Source organism: Chlorocebus sabaeus, chromosome 9 (genome assembly GCF_047675955.1).
Source record: "Chlorocebus sabaeus isolate Y175 chromosome 9, mChlSab1.0.hap1, whole genome shotgun sequence".
Classification (NCBI taxonomy): Eukaryota; Metazoa; Chordata; class Mammalia; order Primates; family Cercopithecidae; genus Chlorocebus; species Chlorocebus sabaeus.
In genome coordinates this window covers 32,379,692-32,406,883 of record NC_132912.1, presented here as the reverse complement: position 1 = coordinate 32,406,883, position 27,192 = coordinate 32,379,692, and the positions used below count along the sequence as shown (strand labels likewise).

General features: G+C 42.0%; 1 protein-coding gene across 5 annotated transcripts in view; it reads left to right on the top strand.

Moving 5' to 3' along the window:
• Positions 1-27,192, top strand: part of CCNY (cyclin Y) — a 227,747-nt gene that overhangs the window by 188,382 nt on the left and 12,173 nt on the right. For all 5 annotated transcript variants that reach the window (XM_008002821.3, XM_008002823.3, XM_008002822.3 and 2 more), the window contains one exon: positions 21,092-21,258. In XM_008002821.3, coding sequence (XP_008001012.1) covers positions 21,092-21,258 — 167 coding nt within the window. The remainder of the gene's footprint in view (positions 1-21,091; positions 21,259-27,192) is intronic.

The window sequence follows — 27,192 nt, the reverse complement described above, 5'->3', positions numbered from 1 at the left end:
GTGAAGATTGTTCCATAGCGCCCACCTAAAGTCTTTTGTGAAATCACGTTCAAATCCAATAAATGCTGAAATTAAAAATGCAGGTAAGTAAAACAGTAGGACTAAGGGAGTGATCAAATGGCCAAGGTACTCCCTATAAACGTCTAGGTTTCCTGGTGTTGATTCCCTACAAAAATTGTAATAATATTAGTAAGATATGATGAATACGCTCATTTTACATGAACACTTGTCTAGGAAGGGGTGTGTATATTCTTAGCTTCTGTTCTGTGACTTTTGAGTAAATATGTCTGCAGGATATTCAGAGACAGTATGGAGGTAATGTGTATTTTAAGACTCAAGAAAAAATAAAAATTTATTTTTATGGCTGGGCTCCATGGCTCACATTAGTAATTTCAGCACTTTGGGAGGCCAGGGCAGGAGGATCGCTTGAACCCAGGAGTTTGAGATGAGTCTGGACAACATAGTGAAACCCCGACTCTACGAAACTTAAAAGTCAGCTGGGCATGGTGGCACGTGCCTGTGGTCCCAGCTACTTGGGAGGCTGAGGTGAAAGGATCACTTAAACCCAGGAGGTCAGGCTGCAGTGAGCCGTGATCATGCCACTGCACTCCAGCCTGAGGGGCAGAGTGAGACCCTGTCTCAAAAGAAAAAGTATTCTTGGATTCTTAAAATGTTATGCACTATTTAGGTCAAATCTCACTTGGGAAATAGATTTAACAATGGAACCCTTTTTGTCACTGACCTTTTACATTGTGTGTGACTTAGATGAGAAATTAGCTTTACCTGTGCATGAGCTATCCTGGAGATCAGAATACCATTTCCTGTAGTTTCTGAGAAGAGACAATTGTCTAGTAGAAGCTTTACAGGCGACCGAAGGACTCTTTGTGTCTCCACCACATGAAGAACTGTGTGCTCTGAGGCTAACTGAACAGAAACCCTGTTGGCTTGTTTGCTCATTCATTCATCTGTTCATCCATTTGTTCATTCCTTCTCATTGAACTCACAGCCTGAAGGATAATAGAAAAATCAAATAATCATTAGATGATTAGGAATGATTGCAGGTTCCTATGTCATAATTGAGAAATGTATGTATTGCCCAGCTTTGTTCCTCAAAGGGATTTCAGATTCTAACCAAAACACACAACAGGGCAACAGGGTTGAGATTTTTATGTAGGGAAATTGAGTGAAGGGAAAAGAAGAGTAAGAAAAGCTCAAATGAAACCATAGATGAAATTAGTACTAGACTACATGCCATGAGGAAGGATTTATTTTGAAGTTGCTGTAGATGGAACGGGGTGGGGATTCTTTTTTTCTACCTTTAATTCCTGAGAAAAATATGGCCTGGCTGTGAATGATAGTGCCCTCCTGGTCGGGGTTATTATTTAGCTTGAAGGATGTTCATGTCGTGTGGAGGACAGGGCCAGCATTTAAACCCCGCAGCTCACCCAGTGTTTGCCTTGAGAGAACATCTAACAGGCATCCCTCGCTGCCCTCTGCATCACTCACCGAAGATGACACGGCTGATGAGTTCATTTCTTTGGAGTAGTGTAGGACTGGCACTTTTCTTGTGAATAATTGTAACTATTGAAATCTTCATTTGTCCTATGAAATAGACTGGTGTTGGCCAGGATGCCAGTTTGCATGGGGGTCTTGTTGGTTGCAGCTGGAGAGGAGCAGCCTTGGAGGCCTTCGTGGTGGGTGCAGCCCTACAGCCTATCCCCTGGTCACTGCTGTCTGCCAAGGCTCAGCCCAGCTGCATGCTTATGGGCAGAGGGCATAGAGATGTGTGCCTTGAGCAAGACTCTTGTAGAATTGTTCTTCCCTCCTCGTGTTCCCTAGAGTTAGAAATAGTCTTTCAGGACAAGTCTGGCCTAGAGTTGACAGAGATGCATTCATTAACCCCTTATTTTCACTGGGCATGTGTTTGGCATCTTGGCATGCTGCTCAGAAGGCGATGGGGCAGGAAGAGCAGTTAGTCCTGGCCCTGCTTCCCACACGGAGTAGGGCGGCAGCCTGCTGTGGACAGAGAGCCTGCAGGCCCTTCAGACACCCAAACCTACTTCACCCAAAGCAAATATTTCACAACAATAACTTAAGATCACTAAGTGTATTTTTTAGCCTTGTAGAATATGCTGAAAGCTCTCCTATGGATACTGCCACATGAGGAAATTCGAAAGGGAGTGAGGTAATTGATTTGCACCTTGCTGAGTTATGTAGAGGCCTTTGTGGTGTTCCTGCAGCAGCTGGGGGAAGCCAGACCTGTGGTGAGGTGAGCAGAAAGGCCTTGGCATCCAGCTGCCCCTCCACGAGGCCCTGCCCTTCCCTTAGGAGTCACCCAAGCTGGCTGATCCTGAGAACCATGCATAGCACCCACTTTAGTCCCAGGTGGTACCTTGACAACATGAAAAGCTCACCGCCTGTCTGAACTGGGATCTTCTGTTGGAAGGATGAGAAAGCCAGAGGCCAAGGCAGAAGGAGATATTGGAAGGTCCAGGCAGGTCCCACATATCCCTTGTCCTGTAGGTCTGGAAGGACATCAGTCTGTAGAATGAGGCCCACTGTAGGTTTCTCTTCCTTCTGGCTGCTTCTCTCACCTTTGCGCGCTGCTGTGACTCTGGAGTCTTAATGTGCAGGTCGGCTTTCTTGCTTCCGATGGGATGTGACAGGACAGTATGAATAGCTTTTCCCACCCTAGCTTCATCACCTCTCTGTTTAAGGCCACACACCCTCTAAATCAGTCTCCTCTTTCAATTTTGGAGGCCCCAGTTCCTTTGGGGTCAGATGTTCATCTGTAGAAAAATCAGTCATGACCCAGAGCTGAAGGAGCTTGGTCCTGCTCTTTTTTCTCACTTTGCACTCTACTCTGTTCAGAATCTATAGTGGTTCCCATCTCAGAGGAAAACACAAAGCCCTTACGTGACTGACGGGGCTCAGCAAGATTAAGCCTCCCTGTCATCTCTGTCCAGCTGCCTCCACTCTCCTCAGTGTCATGCTGCAGTCACTTTGTTCCCTGAAAGTACCAGACACACACCTGCCTCGGGACTTCTGCACCCAGCCCCCTTGGCATCCAGCCCCCTCTGACCCAGGCATGCTTGAGATGCGTCTTGCCCTCCTCCTCCTCATCTTTACTTAAAGGGCACATCAGGAAGCTGTTGCCTGGCTACCATATCTGAAGTTGCAGCCTCCCTCCTGCACCGCACTCGCTGCTCGTCACTTCCTGCTTTTTCTCCACGTGCTTATCACCTGTCAGCATGCTTTAGGTTGAAGTAATTAATTTTATTGTTTTGCCAGTAAGCCCCATGAGTAAGAAATGTTTTGTCTTTTTGTCCATTTGGTTCACTACAATATGACCAACATCTGGAACGCAGCCCAGCTTATAATAAATGCTCAGTAAGTATTTGTTGAACATGTAGTGAGCACAGTAATAACTGTCTACTGGCTGAAGTACATGGTAATGATGTACCTGAAACATAAGGAGCATTTAATACCTATTCATTATCTTCCCGTGCCCCAGTAGCTTTAGAACATTTGACACATATTCTGTCATTTCATTGCTTAAGCTTTTTTTTTTTTTTTTTTTTTTTGAGATGGAGTCTCACTTAGTTGGTCAGGCTGGAGTACAGTAGCACAATCTCAGCTCACTGCACCCTCCACCTCCTGGGTTCAAACGATTCTCCTGCCTCAGCCTTCTGAGTAGCTGGGATTGCAGGCTTACGCCACCATGCCCTGCTAAGTTTTTTGGATTTTTAGTAGAGATAGGGGTTTCACCATGTTGGCCAGGCTGGTCACTCCTGACCTCAAGTGATCTGCCCATCTCAGTCTCCCAAAATTTTGGGATTACAGGCATGTGCCATCACACCCGGCCCTGCTTAAGTTTTCTGAAGGGACAGAGGCAAACTCCTCCATTTCAGGGACATCACTCAGCTGAACCTTGATTGAGCATTCCATGTGAGGTTAGTTCTGTCTACAGAACCACAGCAATGGGAGAGGGAGAAAGAGGAAGTTGGTGATTGATGGGGGGATTCAGGCATAAGGGAAGGGGGACCAAGAAGAGACGGAGGTGGCAAAGTGACAGCTGACCAGACGAGGGGATGCAGTCCCTTTCTTTATTCCCTATTTTTTGATAGCTTTATTGAGACATATTTTATATACCATTACAATTCAGCCGTTTAAAGTGAGCATTTCAGTGGGTTTTAATACATTGTACAACCATCACTCCAACATAATTTCAGAATATTCCCTTCACCCCATAGAGAAACCCCTTACCCTTTGGCATTCACTTCGCATTCTTAGCCTCCACCCAGGCCCAGGAAACCACTACTCAAATTTCTGTCTCATTTGCCTATTCTGAACATTTCATATAAATAGTATCTCATATGATAGTTAATGATAGGCTTCTTTTACTTAGCATATGTTTTCGGGATTCATCCACATTGTAGCATGTATAGTATGTCCTTTTTTATTGCAAATAATATTCCATTGAATGGATATATATATATATATATATATATATATATATATATATATATATGAGACATATATATGCCACAGCCCCAATCCCTGTTGGAGTGAACAAAGGAGGACGAACGCAAGAATAAGACAAAGACAAAAGAATGTATTTGGAAGAAGGGGTCAGGGGTCCTTGCTTTTAGTGAACAAGGACCCTGAGCTTCTATAGCCCTTTATTGAGTATAGTATTTGTAGTACAATATTTATAGTATTTATTGAGTAAAGGAGATAGGGAGAAGGGGGTGTTTGTCAGTCAGCTGCTTGACTTAGTGCAGGCCTGCACAGCTGCATTCTCTGAACAGTAGTCTCCAGATGTTCCAGTAGATTACCTCAGGGAGCATGGAGCCAGGGAGTTACTGCCTTCAGCAAACCTTCTGGTGGCAGGCACAGTTGTGAGTTTGCCCACATCCTGCATTCATGGTGAACAGTTTGCTATTTGATCATATAGCCTCCAGTGGAATGCTGAGTTGGTCACAACGCACAGGCTTTCGGCACTCTCTCTATATGTATATGTATATGAGAGTGAGTGTTGGCCCTCCTTGTATAAGGGTTTTGCACCTGAAGGTTCAACCAACTGCAAATTGAATATGTGGTTAGGCCTGTGATGGTTGTATCTGTGCTGAACATGTTCAAACTTTTTCTTCTTGTCATTATTCCCTAAACAAAACAGTATAACAACAATTTACCTAGCGTTTACATTGTATTAGGTATTATAAGTCATGTAGAGATATACAAGATGATATGCACAGGTTATACGAAAATGACTATGCCATTTATTTCAGGGACTTGAGCATCCTCAGATTTTAATATCCGCAGGGGGCCCTGGAACCAACCTTCCACAGATGCTGAGGGTGGCTGTACTTCATTTTGTTTAGTCATTCATCAGTTGGTAGACATTTAATTTGTTTCTACTTTCTGGCTATTATGAATACTGCTGCTGTGAACCTAAGTTTGTGGTAAGATTTGTATAAGTTTGTGATGTAGTTTGACTGTGTTGCCACCCAAATCTCATCTTGAATTGTATGTCCCATAACTCCCATTATTGTGGGAGGGACCTGGTGGGAGATAACTGAAGCATGGCAGCAGTTTCCCCCATACTGTTCTCATGGTAATGAATAAGTCTTACGAGATCTGATGGGTTTATCAGGGGTTTCTGTTTTTGCCTTCTTCTTATTTTCTCTTGCTGGCACTATGTGAGAAGTGCCTTTCACCCTCCGCCATGATTCTGAGGCCTCCCCAGCTGTGTGGAATTGTAAGTCCAATTAAACCTCTTTTTTTTCCAGTCTCGGGTATGTCTTTATCATCAGTGTGAAAACGGACTGATACAGTAAATTGGTACCAGTAGAGTGGGGCGCTGCTGAAGATACCCAAAAATATGTAAGTGACTTTAGAACTGGGTAACAGGCAGAGATTGGAACAGTTTGAAAGGCTCAGAAGAACACAGGAAAATGTGGGAAAATTTGGAACTCCCTAGAGACTTGTTGAACGGCTTTGCCCAAAGTAGTGATAGCGATATGGAAAATAAGGTTCAGGCTAAGGTGGCCTCGGATGGAGATGAGGAACTGGGGAACTACTGGAGCAAAGGTGACTCTTGTTATGTTTTATCAAAGAAACTGGTGGCATTTTGCCCCTGCAATAGAGATTTGTGGAACTTTGAACTTGAGAGAGATGATTTAGGGTATCTGGTGGAAGAAATTTCTAAGCAGCAAAGCATTCAAGAGGTGACTTGGGTGCTGTTAAAGGCATGCAGTTTTATAAGGGAAGCAGAGCATAAAAGTTCACAAAATTTGCAGCCTGACAGTCTGATAGAGAAGAAACACCCATTATCTGAGGAGAAATTCATGCGGACTGCAGAAATTTGCTGGAGAGAATGTAATCCCCAAGACAATGGGGAAAATGTCTCCAGGGCGTGTTAGAGGTCTTTAGGGCAACCCCTTCCATCACAGGCCTGGAGGTCTTGGAGAAAATGGTTTCGTAGACTAGGCCCAGGGTTCCTGTGCTGTGTGCAGTCTAGGCACTTGCTGCCCTGTGTCCCAGCCACTCCAGTCATAACTAAAAGGGGCCAAGGCACAGCTCAGGCTGTTGCTTCAGAGGGTGGAAGTCTAAGCCTTGGCAGCTTCTGTATGGCATTGAGCCTGTGGGTGTCCAGAAGTCAAGAATTGAGGTTTGCCTAGATTTCAGATGTATGGAAATGCCTGAATGCCCAGGCAAAAGTTTGCTTCAGGGGCGGGGCCTTCAGTGGAGAACCTCTGCTAGGACTATGTGGAAAGGAAATATTGGGTCAGAGCCCTCACACAGAGTCCCTGCTGGGGCACTGCCTAGTGGAGCTGTGAGAAGAGCTACCCCAGAATGGTAGATCCACCAGCAGCTTGTACCGTGAACCTGGAAAAGCTGCAGACACTCAACACCAGTCAGTGAAAGCAGCCAGGATGGGAGCTATTCCTTGCAAAACCACAGGGGTGGAGCTGCCCAAGACCATGGGAACCCACCTTTTGGATCAGCATGACCTGGAGTCAAAGGAGATCATTTTAGAGCTTTAAAATTTGACTGCCCTGCTGGATTTCGGGCTTGCTTGGGCCCTGTAACTGCTTTGTTTTGGCCAATTTCTCCCCTTTGGAATGGCTGTATTTACCCATTACCTGTACCCCCATTGTATCTAGGAAGTAACTAGCTTGCTTTTGATTTTTCAGGCTTATAGGTGGAAGGGGCTTGCCTTGTCTCAGATGAGACTTTGGACTGTGGATTTTTGAGTTAATGCTGAAATGAGGGACTGTTAGGAAGGCATGATTGGTTTTGAAATGTGAGGACGTGAGATTTGGGAGGGGCCAGGGGTGGAATGATATAGTTTGGCTGTGTCCCCACCAAGATGTTGTCTTGAATTGTGTCTCCCATAATTCCCGTTGTTGTGGGAGAGACCTGGTGGGAGATAATTGAGTCATGGCACCGGTTTCCCCCATACTGTTCTCGTGGTAGTGAATAAGCCTTATGAGATCTGATGGTTTGATAAGGGGAAGCCCCTTTCGCTTGGCTGTCATTCTCTCTTTGCCTGCTGCCATCCGTGTAAGACGTGACTTGCTCCTCCTTGCCTTCCGCCATGATTGTGAGGCTTCCCCGGCCATGTGGAACCATAAGTTCAATTAAACCTTCTTTCTTTTGTAGATTGCTCAGTCTCAGGTATGTCTTTATCAGCAGCATGAAAATGAACTGATACAGTTTATATGTGGGCATATGTCTTCATTTCTCTTGGTATATATCTAGAAGTAGAATTGCTGGGTCATATGGTAACTCTGTTTTGAGGAACAGCAGATTGACTGTTTTTCAAAGTGACTGCACAGTTTCAGATTTCCTTTGGCAACATAATGAGATTTTCAGTTTCTCCACATCACATCCTTGTCAGTGCTTGTTAGTGTCTGTCTTTTTCATGTTAGCCGTTCTAGTGGGTTTGAAGGGTTAGCTCATTGTTTTTATTTGCATTTCCCTGAGGATTAATGATGGTTGAGCATCTTTGCATGTGTTTATTGACCACTTATATGTTTTCTTTGGAGAAGTATCTGTTTACATTCTTTGCCCATTTAAAAATGGGTTTGTCTTTTGGTTGTTGAGTTGCAGGAGTTCTTTATATGTTCTGGATACAAGTCCTTTGTCAGGTATATGATTCACACACATTTTCTCATCTGTTTTGTCATTTCTTTTTTGTGATGGTACATTTTGGAACTTAGGTTTTTATTTTCATGAAGCCCAATGTATTTCTTTTGTCACTTGTGCTTATCTTAAGAATCATTGCATAACCCATGATCATGATGATTTACCCCTGTATCTTCCTTTAGGAGTTTTATAAATTTAGCTCTTACATTTAGGTCCATCATTCATTTTGAGCTAATTTTTGTGAGTTAGGGGTCCACATTCATTCTTGTGCATTTGGATATCCAGTTGTCCCAGTGCCTTTATCCTTTCCCCATTGAACTGTCTTGTCACCCTTGTCACAAATCACTTGACCATAAACATGAAAGTTTATTTCTGGGTTTTCAGTTTTGTTCCATTGATCTTTATGTATATCCTTATATCAGTACTACACTGTCTTGATTACCATAGATTTGAAGTTGAAATCAGAAAGTATGAGTTTCCAGCTTTGTTTTTCTCTCTCAATGTTGTTTTGGCCATGCCATCCATTGTCCTTGCATTTCCCAATGAACATTAGAATTAGCTTGTCGATTTGTCAGCACCCACCACCCCAAAATTTTGGGATTTTAGTAGGAATTGCATTGATACATTGTAGATCAGTTTGGGAAGTATTGTGGTCTTAGCAGTATTAAGCATTCAAATATCTTCTAACATGGAATATCTTTCTGTTTATTTAGATTTTCTTTCATTTTGTCAACATTTTTCTATAGTTTTCAGTATACAAATCTTATATTTCTTTTGTTAAATTTATTCCTGGGGCTGGGCGCGGTGGCTCACACCTGTAATCCCAGCAGTTTGGGAGGCCAAGGAGGGCGGGTCATGAGGTCAAGAGATCGAGACCATCCTGGCCAACATGGTGAAACCCCATCTCTACTAAAAACACAAAAATTAGCTGGGTATGGTGACACGCACCTGTAGTCCCGGCTACTCAGGAGGCTGAGGCAGGAGAATCGCTTGAACCCAGGAGGCAGAAGTTGCAGTGGCAGAGATTTCAGTGAGCTGAGATTGTGCCACTGCACTCCAGCCTGGTGACAAGAGTGAGACTCCGTCTCAAAAAAATAAATAAATAAATAAATAATTCATAGGTATTTAACTCTTTTTAATGCTGTTATAAACTGAATTGTTTTCTTAATTTCATTTTTGGTGGTTTATTGCTAGACTATAGAAATACAATTTATTTTTGTAGATTGATCTTGTATGCTGCCACGTTGCTGAATTCATTTATTCTAATAATTTTTTTAGTAGATTCTTTAGAATGTTACATGGGAAGATCACCTGCAAATAGAGATCGTTTTACTTCTTCCTTTTCATTATGGAATGCCTTTTATTTCGTTTTCTTGCCTAGTTGCCACAGTTAGTACCTCTAGTACAGTGTTGAATAGAAGTATCATGAGTGCACATCCTTGTCTTGTCATTGATATTAGGTATGAAGCTTTCCATTCTTCTCCATTAAATGTGCTGTGTGCTGGGAGTTTTTTGTAGATGTCCTTTATCAGATTGAGGAAGTTTTCTTGTATTCCTAATTTGTGTAGTGTTTTTATTTTGAAAGGGTATTAGATTCTGTTAAATGCTTTTTCTGCATCTATCGTGATTGATTGTGTAGTTTTTATCTTTTGTTCTATTAATATGTTAACCCTGCATTCCTGGGATAATTCCCAGTTAGTCACAGTATATAATTCTTTTTATATGTTGCTGAACTCAGTTTGCTAGTCTTTTGTTGATAATTACATCCATATTTGTAAGGAATTTGGTCTATGGTTTTCTTGTGATATCTTTGGTTTTGGTATCAGGGTAATACTAGCCTCATAGAATGAATTGAAAAATATTCCTTCTTTTTTTTTTTTGAAGAGTTTGTCAAGGGTTGGTATTCTTATTTGAATGTTTGGTAGAATTTACCACTGAAGCCATGTTGGTCAGGGTTTTTCTCTTTTGGAAGTTTCTACATTACTAATCAGTCTCCTTGCTTATTTCTTATAGGTCTATTCAGGTTATCTCTTGAGTCAATTGCAGTAGTTTGTTTTTCTAGGAATTTGTCCATTTCATCAGCATTACCCAATTTGTTGTCATGCAGTTGTTCCACAGTATTCTTTTGTAATTCTTCTTATTTCTGTAAAGTCTATAATGTCCTCTGTTTTGCTTCTGATTTTACTCATTTGAGCCATCTTTCTTTTTCTTGGTTGGTCTACCTTCAGGTTTTTCAATTTTGTTGTTTTTTCCAAGGAATCAACTTTCAGTTTTATTGATTTTGTCTCTTGTTTTAATATTTCTATTTCATTTCTTTCCACTTCAATCTCGATTACTTCCTTCTACTTTAGTTTCAGTTTGCTCTTCTTCTAGTTCCTTAATATGGAAAGTTAGGTTATTGATTTGAGTCTTTTTTTTTAATACAGGCATCTACAGTTATGAATTTCTAAGCTTTAGTTGCATTGCAAAAGTTTTGCTGGGTTATACTTTCATTTCCATAGATATATTTTTTTAAATAAACTTTTGTTTTAGATTAGTTTTAGATTTACATAAAAATTGTGAAGAAAACAGTTCCTGTAAACCCCACCTCCAGTTTGTTTTTAACATCTGTATTATAAAATTGTATGATATAATGTACACAATTTAGTATCTTAGTGTGATCTATTTGTTACACTTAATGAACTGATACTGATATACTATTATTCTAACTATTATTTTTGAGATGGATCTCATTCTGTTGCCCTGGCTAGAGTGCATTGGCACCATTCATGGCTCTCTGCAGCCTCAAACTCCTGTGCTCAAGTGATCCTGTCCCTGCAGCCTCCTGAGTAGCTGGAACTACAGCCGTGCACCTTCATACTCGCTTAACTTTTAAAAATATTTTGTAGAGACTGGGCCTTGCTACGTTGCCCAGGCCGGCTTTGAACTTCTGTCTTCAAGTGACTCTTCCTCTTCGGCCTCCCTGAGTGCTAGGATTACAGGTGTGAGCCACCATACCTGCCCATATATTATTATTATTAACTGAAGTTCATTTTTACTCCAGTTTAATTAGTTTTTACCCAGCATCCCTTTTCTTCTTTAGGATCCCATCCAGGACACCATATTGTATCTATTTGTCGTTCTCCCTAGTCTCCTCTTGGCTGTGACAGTTTCTCAGGCTTTCCTTGTTTTTGACGATCTTGACAGTTTTGAGGAGTGCTAGCTAGTTTTTTTTGTAGAATGTTCCTAACTTGGGATTTGTGTGATGTTTTTCTCATGATTAGACTGGGATTATATGTTTTTTTGGAAGAAGATAACAAAGGTAAACCATCATTTTTATCACATCACATCAAAGGTACATAAGGTCAACATGACTTATGGCTATTGATGATAACCTTGATCCCTGGCTGAGGTTGTATTTGTCAGGTTTCTGTGCTTTGTAGTCACTCTTTTTCTCCACTTTCTGTACTGCGTATCCTTGGAATGAGGTCAGTCTGTACAACCCACACTTAAGCAGGCAGTTGTGCTCCACCTCCCTAGGTGATGCATTCTAAGAAGAGTGCTTGTTGTATCAGCCTGTCAGGATGACTGATCATGCCAAGTGGGGTTGGGTCTCAGCCTGAGGAGTTCTTGGCAGGGCCCAGCCATTGCTGCACGGCTGTCCGATGCCTGCCATTCAGCCCCTGAACTGCAGCCTCTAAATCCCTTCTCAGAATCTGGTGCTCTGATGGTGAAGTGACTGTGGAATCAGTTGAGTCTGACCCTGAAAGACTTCCTTTATGGGTCACTTTTAATAGATTCTGAGGAATTCAAAAGCTGTTATTCAGGTGGCATCTGTTCAGTGATGAGTCCAGACATCTTATTCAGTTGTTCCTCCAATTGCTAGCAAATAATAAGTGGTGGTCAAGTCACTAGTTATCTAAACTTAGTGACAGGGAGTCTAAGAGTTGCCATGCTTATGCAAATTCAGTAAAGTTAAAGGCAGGTGCAATGCAAATTATGTTCATCTTAGTGCACACTACTGCCCAAGATTTCATAAACAGATACCTCAACTTGCTAGATCTACTCTTTTCCATCTGTTTCTTTTTTAAAAAATTTCAGTAAAGAATGCTGTTCATAATCTGGTATATTTGTTTAAAAACCCACTAATCGGGTGCAGCCTGGCATTTGTAAAATACTGTGTGTGTTGGGAGTCCCTAAGACCACCCCAGGTTTGATCATTTACTGGCAGGACTCACAGGACCCAGCATATAGTTCTGCAGCTATGACTTATTACAATGTCCGGGTATAATGCAAAATCAGCAAAAAGGGGAGGGCCCGTGGGGTAAAGTCTGGAGGAAAAATAGTCCTCTCCCAGTGGAGTGATACAGCGCACACTTGATCCCCCGGCAGTGAGTTGTAACAATACGGTCATGTGCCACATAATGGTGTTTCAGTCAACGGTGGACCACATATATGACATTTGTCCAGAAGATTATAGTGGAGCTCAGAAATTCCTATCGCCTGGTGACATCATAACATCCTAGTGCATCCTAGGCTTCAGGTGTTTGTGGTGATGCTGATGTAAGCAAACCTGTGCTGTCAGACATGTAAAAGTCTAGCATGTGCACAGTACATATAATACTTGATAATAAACGACTCTGTTACTGTTTTATGTGTTTACTATACTATACTTTTTATTGTTTAGCGTGTACCCCTTCTACTTATTTTAAAACAAAGAAGTTAACAGTGAAACAGCCTCAGGCAGGTCTTTCAGGAGGTGTTCTGGAAGCAGGCAAGAGACCACTGCTTTGTGTGTATTACTGCCTCTGAAGACCTGGCAGTGGGGCAAGATGTGGAGGCAGAAAACAGCAATATTGATAATCCTCACTCTGTGTAGGTCTAGGCAGATGTGTGTTGATGTCTTAGTTTTTAACAAAAAAGTTTAGAAAGTGAAGGAAAAAAAACTTAAATATAAAATAGCTTGTAGAATAAGGATATAAAGAGAGAAAGTATTTTTGTACAACTGTATAGTGAGTCAGCTAAGCATTATCACAAAAGAGTCCAAAGTTTAAAATTTTTTTAAAGTTGATAAAGTTACAGTAAGCTAGGGTTAATTTTTTATTACAGAAAATCTTTTTCATAAATTTAGTAGTGCCTAAATGTACAGCATTGATCAAATCCACAGTAGTGTACAGTAATGCCCTAGGATTCACATTCACTCACCATTCACTCACTCATCCAGAGCAACTTCCAGTCCTGCAAGCTCCATTTACCGTAAGTGCCCTGTACAGGTGGACCATTTTTATCTTCAATACCATATTTTTACAGTACTTTTTCTTTAGATATATTTAGATACACAAATACTCACCCTTGTGTTCCAGTTACCTACAGTATTCAGTATAGTCACATGCTGTACAGGTTTGCAGCCTTGGAGCAATAGGTCGTACCACACAGCCTTGGTTGGTAGTAGGCCGCAGCGCCTGCTTTTGTGTAAGTGCAGTCTATGGTATTCCCACAAGGATTGAATTGCCTAATGAAGCATTTTTCAGAATGTACCCATTGTTAAATGACGTATGACTATACTTCAAAGATGTTGACCACCAGCAAAGCCCATTAGAGACTCAACGCCTGAGGTTTGTGTGTGTTGATCACGCAGACATCCTCTGTTAAGCACATACCAAAATTCCAGAGTCCCAGAGGGAAAGCAGGCTCAGCATAAACCACCTTGTTTGTACACTTGTGTGCATAGCGAGCTGCTCTTACCTGTCCTGGGAATGCTGGGAGCCCTCCTGAAATGGACGCTCTCAAATGCCAGCTGAGGTCAGCCCCAGAAGCAGCCCCATAGCAGTCTCAGGCTTGCTATGTTCACTGTTTGCTGCACTCCGTGCTGTTTTGTTCTTTCTCTTCTGTTTATACATTTTAGGTAGATGATCAGGATCATTTCCTGGGCTGCAGATGCCTCCTTTTAGAGGAAAGAGAGGGTTGTTACTGATGGCAAATGCTAAGTAAGCATGTGTTCATGTGGGTGCATGCATGTACACTCAGTAACATTTGAAAATCACAGCATGACTAATCCTTGCCATGTAGAAATGAGGGGCTGGGGCCTTCCAGTGTTCAAAGAGAAGCTAGAAAACCGAACTTATTTTTGAACATTCCCTGTTGTTAGCTGAGATTTTAAAAAGAATCTCGAAGCCAAACGAAACCTGTCTGTGAGCTACTCCTGTACTGTGGATCGCCAGCTTCGCTTCAGGTGGCAGGGAGCCATCAAGATCTTTAGACAGATATTCTGTTAATTCCCTGGGGCTTCCAGAACAATGTACTGCACACTGGGTGGCTTCAGCCCCAGAACTTCATTGTCTCCCAGTCCTGGAGGCCAGAAGTCCAAAATCAAGGCGCTGGCCAGGTTAGTTCCGAGGGCTGTGAGGGAAGGTTCTGCTCCAGGCGTCTCTCTGTGGTGTGTGGGTGCCCAGCCTCATGCTCACGCTGCATTCTCCTGTGTGTATGTCGTCTCCAAGTTTCCCCTTTATGTAAGGGCCCCAATCATATTGTATTAGGTCCTGTCCTAACGAACTCGTTTTAACTCCACTACCTCTGTAAAGGCCTTGTCTCCAAATAAGGCCCTATTCTGAGCCACTGGGGGTTAGGACTTCAACATATTGGAAGAGGGGACACAGTGTAACCCATATCCACAGGATACCAACAGAATCATGCGAGATTTTTATTAAGATCTCTCCAGGAATACCAGCAAGGAGGTTATTGCTGTAGGTTAGGGTAAAGATTATACTTTATGTTAATTTATTAACCTATATTCATAATATAAATATATATTCCAGGCTATTGGAAAATCTTCCAGCATCAGGTACAAAAAGAATCCAAATGTGAAACTGGCAGAAATTTTATAAACAGAAAATAATAATTACTCCTTTAAAATAACTTTTTTGGCCACAAAAGTGGTAATTTATGGAGCATTGCTGAATACAGGGAGTTTAGGAAGCTACCCCCATTCCCCCCAAATAGTATGTTTATGAGACAGCATTCTGGAATTAGGGTATAATTGAGAATGGAATGAAGCTACCAATTCACTTCACAGAGTCTTGACCCATATGATTTTGACCTCAGCTGTATCGTAACATGCTCTAATCATCCAAACCAAACAGCTGAAAGATGGCAGGATTAAAGTCCAGAAGGAAATTATATCTGGTACAGATTCAGAAAATTAACTGGCCTAGTATTATTCTTTAAAATCGGATTGGAATAATTTCAGCATCATTGGGATCTCATTTGCATATATCCTCGATTCCGTGAGTTTTGTTTGATCCCCTCCAAATGCCTCTGAACGGCTTTGTGATGTGCAGTCAGCTGATGCCTCTTTATAGCTCCGTAGTTGCTCATTAACCTGTAGTTTCGAGAGGGACTTCTCAGAATAGTCATTCTCATGAATTAAATCTGAAAACTTATTTGAGTAAGAGTGACCTCTTAGCAATGGTCGTGGGATATTGTTTAGGAAAATAAACTGTGTATTATTTTACTTGGCAGAGAGTTAAAATATCCAAGTGGGAGTTTACTAAAGAAGTTGCAGCTGACTCTTGACTATAGTTTTATTGGCAAGTTTTGCTAAATTAAGTATTTTTAAGTTAAGCTTACCGTGAATGCCTTATCTCCCAATATAGCAACTGCTTTCCCTCTGTTACAGGATGTATCATGTCTGATTCCTTCAGTTAGCTGTAATGGAATATCACACCTGGTTCATGACTGGTTTTTTCCCAAACATTAAGTATTCTCTTAAATATTACCTAATACACTTATTAATATTCATCTACAAATATTCTTTGTAAGTTACAAAGTCAGAAGAAAATGTAGTCAGCTTTTTGTACTGAGCCAGTGAGCACCGTCCTCTGTGGAGAGCTTGGGAGGTTTGAGCGCCTCACGTCTGTAAAGAAGTGGTGTCTCTGGTATCTGGGTGAAGATTGCATCACAGTCTTCTTTTTCTGCTGCTTTAACGATCTGGAGGTTTACTTAGGTCCAGCCCCCATTTTCTGCTGTCAGCACAGTGGTATTGCACATTTTCTGGTTGTCTCTTTGTTGGAGAGTGAGAGGAGTTTGTCATCAGCCTTTGTAAAATACACACCCTGGGACCCTGAGGTCAGTGCCAGCTGGAATTCCACTGAGCCTCACGTAGATCTTTACCTGAAGAGTTATGATGTTCACACAGAGGAAAATTATGATCTAAAACATTAGCTTATTCTTTCTGTTTAAACTTAATATAATAAATGAAAATCCCCCAAAATTGATAAGGTTATTGAGCTTTCTTGAGTGACTTACTTTTTTCCACCAATAGTTATCACACTCAAATGCTATTATTATTGAGTGAAGGACACTTGGAAACTCCCACAAAGGCCTTTCCAGTGCAGTTACAATGCCATGCTTTATGACTTCCTGGGCCTTATTTGAAAGTCTCTCTGGCTTCCTGTGTGCCCATAGCTGCCGCCTCTGTTGTTCACCACTGCACCTGTCTCACAAGCCAAGGACTCAGTTTCCCTTAGTTCACTACACCTTTGTCAATGCAGTTCTCTTTCCTGAATGCCATTATTTGTGGTCGTTTTACTAGCAAATCACTCTCATATGTAGTCCTGCCGACTTCCCTTGTGCTGGAAACCTGTCCTTTCAAAGCTCTTTCAGTAGCCTGCTGGAGCCCTGTGTGGATGCAGGCCACTCGTCATCCCTGCAGGGGACCATGTGTCCATGAAGCATTCAGGGAACACACACTGCCGGCCCCTGTGCTAGATGCCGCGCGTACTGGGGATGAGATGAGGGCTTATCCAGGCTTCCTATCCAGGGAAGAGGCCCTTACCCTACCCTGAGATAAATGCAGCACTCGGAGCAAGGGGAGGGTCACCCAACTAATTTGGGAAGGTCAAGGTGGACTTTCCCTATAATGGTTTTCCATTTTATTATTAGTATACTTAGAACCTCTTACGACAGCTTACTGGCTATTTGCCTTTGGGATTTCAAACGTGTTACTCCACTTGACCCATGAACAACTCCAGGGTTCGAGGCATGGAACCCTGCACAGTTGAAAATCCACATGGAATTTTGACCCCCCCCAAAACTTAATAGCCTACTGTTGACTGAAAGCCTTACCTATAACATAAATATTTGATTATTTTGCATGTTATATGTATACTGTACTGTATTCTTACAATGAAGTAAGCCAGAGAAAAGAAAATGTTAAGAAAATAAGGACAAATATATATGTGTGTGTGTGTGTGTGTGTGTGTGTGTATATATATATATATATATTTTTTTTTTGAGATGGAGTCTTGCTCTGTCACCCAGGCTGGAGTGCAATTTCACAATCTTGGCTCACTACAGCCTTCGCCTCCTGGGTTCAAGCAGTTCTCCTGCCTCAGCCTCCCAAGTAGCTGGGACCACAGGCATGTGCACCATGCCCAGCTTATTTTTGTATTTTTAGTAGAGATCGGGTTTCACCATGTTGGCCAGGATGGTCTTGATCTCCTGACCTTGTGATCTGCCCACCTTGGCCTCCTGACGTGCTGGGATTACAGATGTGAGCCACCGCGCCCAGCCAGGAAAATATATTTCCCATTCATTAAGTGGAAGTGGATCATCATAAAGGTCGTCATCCTGGTCGTTTTCATGTTGAGTAGGCTGAGGAGGGGAGGAAGGATTGGTCTTGCTGCCTCTGGGGCTGTGGAGGCAAAAGAGGTGGAGAAGGTGGAAGGGAGGCAGGAGAGTCAGGTGCATTCGGTGTAGCTGTTAACAAAAATATCTGCATATTAGTGGATCCACACAGCTTGAACCTGTGTTGTTCAAGGGTCAACCGTACTTTCTTTTTAGGATTTTTACTTTGTCTTCAGTACGGTGCCCTGATCTATTCTAAGGAACATCTGATAAGCTATAAAAATCCCAGTTTTTAAAATTTAAAAAATTGCTATTTCATTATTAAAGCACTGAACACAGAACAGTAATCTTTTTAAGCAAGAGAACAATTAGTCATGGATGTTTTCATTCAGCAAACATTTGGGTGCCAAACCCCCCACCCCTCACCACGCCAAAATCCCTGTTTCTCTGGAAGAGACCGAGAAGAGTCTGACCTCCCCCTCCCCACCCCACCAGTTTCTCAGGGGCTTCACAACTGCACCTGGCAAAATATGCCACAAGGAAGCTTCTGGTTGCTGTGGGGAGCATTAGACCCTCTCACTCTGTCTGTGGTTTAGGAATGAGGGGTGGGGGGCTCTGCAGAGGAGCTGGTCAAGCCATGTGACCCTACGCTGCTTGTGACCCTGCGCTGCTCATGGCCCATGACCCTACAGTGCTGGTGACCCTGTGCTGCTCACTGATGGTCTTTTTATCCTTAATCTGCCCAGAGTTTTGCTTCCATTAAGGATTGTTCGTCCATCCCCTTCTTCCACCCTGTCTTCCCCGCCACTGCTTTTGTCCCTCTACCCTTACTCACTTGCCCTTCTCTCCCTGGCCTCCCCCCTCCTGAACCCACCTGCTGCTTCTCCTGCCCCGCCACTTGCACAGTCATTGCCTCTAGAATCCTTGATCTTCCAATTTAATGTTTTATTGTGCAAGAGACCCCTTCAGTTTCCTTCTCATATGCCCCATATAATGTTGTAAGCCTAGTTTAGGCACTTGCAAACACAGCTTTGCCTTAGAAGTTCTTTTCCAAACTATTACAAGACTCAACAAGAACACCACATACCAGGTTTTACTCCTCCCTCTCCTTTGCTGCCCCTTCATCCTGTCTCCAGCCCTTAAAATGGAAGGGACTCTCCAGTCTCAGGCCCAGCCCCTCCTTTTCTTAGTTCTTAAGCCTCCCCCAGGTCCCTTGCCCCTGGCTTTGCTCTTTCTGCCTGTCACAGACTCTCAGACTGGCACCCCAGTGCTGTCTTCTTGGAGCTCCAGACTTGTGTGTTCACTACTTATGTGGCATCCTCTAGGACATTTCAAGACAGAAATCATCCAGAGTTAGGCCTGCCATCTTTTACCAACCTCTTCCTCCCCAGTGCACCCTGTCCCAGAGAACAGCACCTACCTAGCTGTGCAAGCTGGGACCTGGGGTTCTTCCATAGCAGTCCACCTTCTGTGGTTGTTGGGTCCCCTCACAGGCCTTGTGCATTCGCATCCCGTAAGAGTCAGTGTTAATTACCCTTTTTCTCAAGAACTTCCTAAACTTCATTAAGATGTCTCAAGAACATCCTAAAGAAGTAACAGGTGTGAATTCTTCCTTTTTAAAACTAAACAACAACAAACCTTTCCCATTCCATTTGGGAATGTTGGTATCATTTAACTGAAAATAATCTGTATTTTATTTATGTATAAACATTTCCTTTCCACATGTGCCTTTTTGCGTTTTGCAATATTTAAGACTTTATGGACATTATATACTATGAATAATTATAACATTAATGGGTTTTATCTGCAAGTTCTTAAAGCATAGATGATGTCTAATTGTTTTTTTTTTCTGATACATTTTCACTTTGCAAATGCATTTGATAAAAACTGTAGTAGTAATTTCATAGTTCAGAGAAGTGTTAAGACATACTATCCATAATAAACAGTTTTACTATGGGAAACTAAAAAAGGCATTCTTACCTCGTGGCCCAACTTACTGGACTTTGTAGGTATGTCTAATGTTTGTCTTCAACCTAAATTCTGTCAGTTTAGAAATCCTATATTACTTGGTTTTATTTTCCAATCATTTTAATGATTTAAAAATAGGTATATAAAATCATAATCACAATGATACACGACTTCACACCCATCGGGACGACTGTTACCAAAACAAAACAGAAAAATAAGCAGTGTTAGGGAGGATGTGGAGAAATTGGAATCCTTGTGCATTGCCAAAATGTGAAATGGTGCATACTGTGGAAAATGGTATGTCAGCTCCTCAAAAATTGAACATAGGGTTACCCTATGATCGAGCAATTCCACCTCTGGGTATGTACCCAAAGGAATTAAAAGCACGGATTCAGACAGATGTTTGTACACCAAGGTTCATAGCTGCATTGTTCACAATAGCCAAACGGAGGAAATAGCTCAAATGTTCATTGACAGATGAATGGATAAACACGATGGGGTATGAGCGTACAGTTGAATATGATTTAGTCTTAAAAAGGAAGCAAGTTCTGACCCATGCCACAACATGGGTAAGCCTTGAAGACATTACACGAAGTGGTAATAAGCCAGACAGAAAAGGACAAATATTTGATGATTCTACCAATATCATGTGCCAAAAATAGATTCATAGAGACAGATTCATAGAGAATGGTGGTTGCCAGTAGCTGCAGAGCGGGAGGAAGTGGGGAGTTATTATTTAACGGGTGTGGAGTTTCAGTTTGGGAAGATGATAAAGTTCTGGAGATGGATGGTGGTGATGGTTGCACAGCAGTGTGTCAGGTGAGTGTGGTACCCACCACACTGCAGAAACAACACAACAGTGTGAATGTGCCTAATGCCGCTGAACTGAAAATGGTTAAATGGTAAATTATATGTTGTGTATATTTTACCACAATAATTAAAAGATAGGCTTAACAACTGCATGTGTATCTACAGTTACCTCAAAACAAAAAGCTTAATTTTTAAAAACCTACAAACAAAAAAAAATAAGTGTATTCTCTATCCTTTCTGTTGGAACATTCATTAACATGTATGGATATCACAGTTGATAGAGTGAGAAATTAGCCTGTGCTTCCTGGAATTGGTTCCTCCACAGAGTCTGTTTAAGATCCAGCTGCACCCACACTGTCCACTGACGGAGTGGGACTTTTAGCCCATGTTTCATCAGACTCATTGAGCCCTTTGGCCTTTTCAAAATAAATATGATTGGGTAATAAATTCCCATTTAAAGGTGGATATGATACATAATATTTTAGCATTTCTTGAGGTGTGCTGGTGTTTAGGAGAAAACAAATCACTTAGCTCTGGCATTGTCTTGTCTTCCCAGGTGTACCTTGAAAGACTTTTAACATATGCAGAGATAGATATCTGTCCGGCCAACTGGAAGCGGATTGTTTTAGGGGCGATCCTGCTGGCCTCCAAGGTGTGGGATGACCAGGCTGTATGGAATGTGGATTACTGCCAAATCCTGAAAGACATCACGGTGGAGGACATGTGAGTAGGGGAACGGGGGCAGGTGGCCATCAGAGTCTTTGCCAGACCATTTGGAAAGAAAGCTGCCTCCTTTTTTAATGGTCTGTATAGTGCAGAATGAATGCATTTGACTGAATGTCTGTTGTGAGCTGGTACCACGGGGGCATGGCTATGGAATATTACATATGAAAACCTGCGTTTCTCATTATGTGGATCATGAACAGGTACTGGTGACACCTCCTGGTTTTGTGAAACTGGTTTACGGAAACTATATTGTAGGCAAACACTCCTTTAATTAGAAAGGTGTGGTCCAGCACTGATAGCAGCCTGTGATGTTTATATTTGGGCTTCGTATCTCACTGCAGACTGATCACAGGGAGGTAATGCCCCCATACAGTCCTTTGTAGGCAATAAGCCAATCCAAAAAGCACAAAAGCTAAAATATTTTATATTTTTGTTTAGTTTCACAGAGAAACATCCACTTTTTTGTCATGTTTTGCAGGCTCAGTTGCCTCAGGTCAGCCTTGTGTCCCGGGGCTCCCACTTGCAGCATGAACACAGCTCATGGAGGGGCATCGGCCTTGGGGGGCGTGGAGACTGAGAGCTGTCCACTCCCCTTACTCTTTGGGCAGTGTCAGGGTTTCTCAGATGGGCCAGTCTTCAGTTTAGGTGAGGATTATTAGTAGGACACCTGCAGACTATTGTTTGGGGAGTGGGGTCTCTATGGACTGGGAATCCAGGAACTGAGTTCAGAGCCCTTGGGGAGGAAGAAATTGTAGAAAACAATCAGCTAGCACTACTTGACTTACAGTTCCTTATGATTTATAGTCACTTCTGACATTATTGTTGCTAAAACTTTTCTCATACGTTTTGTTTGGCAAACCTCCTCAAGACGTCTTTAAGCTGGAGGAGGTTACCAGCTCTGTCCCAGTCTACACCCACATCCCTGCCCCCAGTGATCCTCAGATGCAGGACCTTCCCAGTGCCTGTGACAGCTACCACTGCAGGGGCATCCCTGGGCTGCAGACTTGTGGGCATGCGGTTCCGGATTCCGCAGTAGCCTAGGGCCCTCCTTGCCTCCGGTTACCAACTCCCTGGGCACCCATTGTTGTGGTGGCCTTTGAAGTATGCTTGTTTATGTTCTTAGGGCATTTGTTGCAGAGTCTATTCCTGCTGCAGACCTATAAAATTTCATCCTGTGTCTGCAGTTCTCTATTACATAAAGTAAGAAACACATAAAGAAGTTTTTTTAAAAATCAGAACTATATAGTAAGAAAAATAAAATTCTTGACTATATTTCATGGTGAAAGCAGCTACTAAAACAGTTGTCATTCATATCATAAAGGAGCTGGACATTTGTGTGCAAGGTATAAGAAATTCTGGCCTGTTTTCTTTATTAGGGATTATCTTTCCTCAGCTCCTTGGTATCATTTGACACTGACCAGCACGTCACGTGATGACTTCCTGGCTGTCCCCTCCTGTTAGATGGTACATGACCAGTGACTTGGTTTAGATGGTGCCCAGGTTCTGTGAGAGCACAGAGGGCCCCCCCCCATGACTACGTGTGTCCACTTAAAGCCAGAATACCTGATGAAATTAGACTCGGTCTTAAATATTATGATTTGTATCCTAGCTGTATTTGTAAAAGGAAGTGAGAGACAAACACAAATTACAGATACCACAGAAGCATGAAAACAAAAGAGAACAGAGAAAAATGGTCAGTGAAGAACATTAGAGGTGTGGAGGAGATGCTTTTTGTACTCTTATCCTTAACCCACCAGGTTTAATTCACTAAAATGCCAGCAAACTGAATTTTCGTGGAAACTTAGGATCAATGAAAAATCCCCTTAGTTGATTTAAAATTTTGAGGAATTTTATGAACTGTTTGTCAGGAGGTACACATTACTCAGTTCATGCACATGTCAGTTGAATCCTCTCAGCACCCCTGTGACATGTGTACTGATGTCCATGTCACAGATCTGGATACTGAGGCCTAGAGAGGGTCAGTAATGCCCCAACAAAAGAACTAAGTGGGGAGGTTTACCCCCAGCTGATGAGCAAAGGCTCACCTTTCTCAATCCCAGTGACCATTATACAGTGGCCAAATGAAAATGATGTGTACTGGTCCCCAGTTTCGAAGATGTTTTGATTAAGGGCATGAAACATTCATTTTTACTTTTTCCTACTCTCCTTAAATAAAAAGATAGGACGGTAAAGTAACAGGTAATTTGGAATTCCAGGTACTTAGGTTGTATTCATTGAAGGTTTAAATTCAAGTCAGTAGCAGCTGTCCTATATTGAGCACTTCCTCGCTCAAAAGAAATGACTTTTCTGTGTTAATTCACATCTCACATTTATACATGAGGCGGTACTATGGTTTCCATTTTACAGATGAAAACATGGCACTGAGAATTAAGTAAAATGCCCAGGTCACTTGACTAGTAAGTCAGTCAAAATTTATGTTTCTTCTCTTCTAAGCAATTGGAGCTATAGTTGTTTCATTTATCTAATACTTAATTAAAAAAAAAAACACTATTTTTTGTAAGTCAACTCTTTTTCTACACAGAGAAGTTAAAACAGTTGGCCAATGTTCATTCAGCTGAAATTAATATCAAGAATTGTTTTGATAATGATAGCCTTAATATCTGTTCTTTTGATAGGCAGTCAATAGCTTAAACAATTACACATTATAATAAGGTTGGATTTTTTTTTCAGTTGCAAAATAGTAATAGTTTACTGAATGAAACTGCTGCTTTACTCATTAAGATTTTGAAAGAATCATCACTGTGGTTAGTAGAATAGTAGGATTGATGTTAAAATTCTGTTCTGTATTTTGTCCAAAGAAAATTGATCATTTTTTAGCCTGCTTTTTGTCTTTTTTGAAAGCTGTTGGTGCCCAGGCTACTCCATCACCATCTGAGCCACTGGCTGAACGTTAGTGACTCATGCAGCATTTGATCAGTGCCCCGCATGCCTGTAGCTGGGCAGAGGAAGGAGGCATTCAGGAAGACCTGATGTTTCTAAAAGGTCTGACCATAAATAGTTCTCCTGAAGAAATTCTGGAGTGCCACCTTTTTCCACTGCCCTCTGCCAGGCTGGAGAACAGATCATGGGGAGATGCAGCTCGGGCACCCTGTGCTCCTCTGTTTTCCTTGCAGAGCTCTGAGGACTGAAGGCCCAGAGTAGGCAAAGTTGTAACCCAGCCAGACTGAGTCCTTGCGTGTTCAGATGCTTACATATTTTATTCTACTGTTTGTTTTGAGAGCCACTGTGGTCCATCTACAATATATTGTTTACTCTTTGGTTATATAATTAACACACTGTAAGACTCTATATGTTCTCCGTAGAAAAGCTGATCAAACAATCACATATATGGATATTTGGGGAGGGATAGACACGTTTTCCCCCTGCCAGAAGATTGGAGGGAGCATGGAGCTTCCTTCTGATAGGGGTGATAGCCGAAAGGATCCTCTGAACCACACATTTGCAGTTCCTGATTATGCAGAGGTACTTGGCACAGTTGTGTCTCCTTTTCTTTCTGGAGGTGCCAGCCAGTGACCACAATAGCGGAGGTCTTTATACATTTTGGCCTGTTTATCCCTAGAAGAAGTTTGAAAAATTTTGTATACCCACTACATTTTTTTTTTTTTTTTAAAGACAGACTTTCACTCTTGTTGCCCAGGTCAGAGTCCGATGGTGTGATCTCGGCTCACTGCAACCTCTGCTTCCCGGGTCAAGTGATTCTCCTCAGCCTCCTGAGTAGCTGGGATTACAGGCCCCTGCCATTAGTCCTGAGTAATTTTTGGTATTTTTAGTACAGACGGGTTTCACCATGTTGGCCAGGCTGGTCTCAAACTCCTGACTTCAGGTGATCTGCCCGCGTCGGCCTTTGTAGTTGATATTTGAAAATGTTTATCCCAAGTTTTAGTCATTGTAAAGGATGTTATTTGCAATATATTTTTTATCGTAGGATTTTAAAGTTAAAAGTATACATTGGAGACTGAATATACCAGAGTAATATGAAACTCACAATTACCCATTTTCTTAGAGGTGAAAATTTTACATTGTTCCTTTTTCTCCTTGAACTCATTATTTTCTTTCTAGTTTCCTCACACATTAGCCTCTTCCTCAAAATTCTCCATGTCAAAAATACACATTTAAGTCAAAATTGCAGTAGTGTTTTCTGGATGATAATGTTCTAATTTATTAAAAACACTTTCAGGTCCGAGTTGTCATTAGTACACAGTTGATCAAAATACAGACATACTAAGGCTGGGCGTGGTGGCTCACACCTGTAATCCCAACACTTTGGGAGACCGAGGTGGGTGGATCACTTAGGGTTAGGAGTGCAAGCCAGCCTGGCCAACATAGTGAAATGCCGTCTCTACTAAAAATACAAAAAATTAGCTGGTACTGGTAACGCTCACCTGTAGTCCCAGCTACTCAGGAGGCTGAGGCATGAGAATCGCTTGAGCCCGGGAAGTGGAGGTTGCAGTGAGCTGAGATCGTGCCACTGCACTCCAGGCTTAGCGACAGAGCAAGACTCTGTTTTATATTTTTTTTAAAAGTCAATATAAATTCTTAAATATAAGTAAAACCTTATGGGAAATAGATCTCTTAATGAGATCAGTAGTTTTTTCTTTCATTAGTTTGTATTTTTGTGTATGATGATTATTGAAACCAGGCTGAGTATCAGTTTTATTCCACTTTCCCTTCTTTTGCCTCTTTGGTGTGAGTTCAGAGCATATGTTCAGATGAGTAGGTGAAATTTTGAGGAGTTTTATTATAGCAGTGTCACTCAAGTCTTAAAACACTTCTTGAATTTTATGCTGAAGTATTAGTAAAGGCTATTTAAATGAGCCTACCAACCCCCACTTCAGTTTGTTGAAAGCAAAAATTGGAAACCATCCAAGTAGCCTGTCATTAGAGTCATTCACTTTCCCAGTACCACATGTTGGGATATAGTCTTTTTCCTGGGCTCCTTAGACGATTTTCCCCCTGAGACAGTGAACCTTAGTAAGGGCGGGTGAGCAGCCTGCCTTTCCCTCCCAGGGCAGGAGAAGAGCAACTGGGAAAGAAGAAGCCAGAAGGATAACCTGCGCACACAGATTTGTTCTCCAGCAAGTCAGTTTTAGGAGAGTGAAATGAAAGTTACAGATCTAGAAATCACTTTCCTAATGCTGTGTTCTCAAGCACGCTTAGAGACACTTTCTGTACCGTAAATTGAATGCATATCCCAGCTTGAAGTCCAGAGTCCCACTGAGTCCTGTAACAGATGCTATTCATGATATGGGCTGAATTGTCTCCTCTAAAATAGATGTGTAAAGTCCTAACCCCCAGACCCTCAGAATGTGACTGTATTTGGAGATATATTTTTTAAAGAGGAAATTAAATTAAAATGGGGTCGTTAGGGTGGGCCCTAATCCAGTATGTCTGATGTCCTCATAAGAAGAGATTAGGACACAGACAACACAGAGGGACGGCCATGTGAGGACACAGAGAGGGTAGTATCTGCAAGCCAAGGAGAGAGGTCTTGGAAGAAACCAACCCCACTGACACCTTGATCTTGGACTAGTAGCCTATAGAATTGTGAGAAAATAAATTTCTGTTGTTGAAGCTACCCAGTCTGTAAGACTTTGTTACCTGTGTTAGTCTGCCGCCCTAGCTGACTAATACAGATTATGGTACTGGGAAGTGAGGTGCTGCTGTAGAAAATACCTAAAAATGTGGAAGTGGCTTTAAAAGTCGGTAAGGAATAGAGGCAGGAGGAGTTTTGAGGTGCATATTAGAAAAACCAAAGACTGCCTTGAAGGGATTGTTGGTAGAAATGTGGGAAATAAAAGTGCTTCTGGTGAGGACTCAGAAAACAGGACAGCTGTAAAGAATGCCTCTACCATTTTGGATGCATTCACATGTCATCATGAATAGAATGTTGTTGGCAATATGAATGTCCAG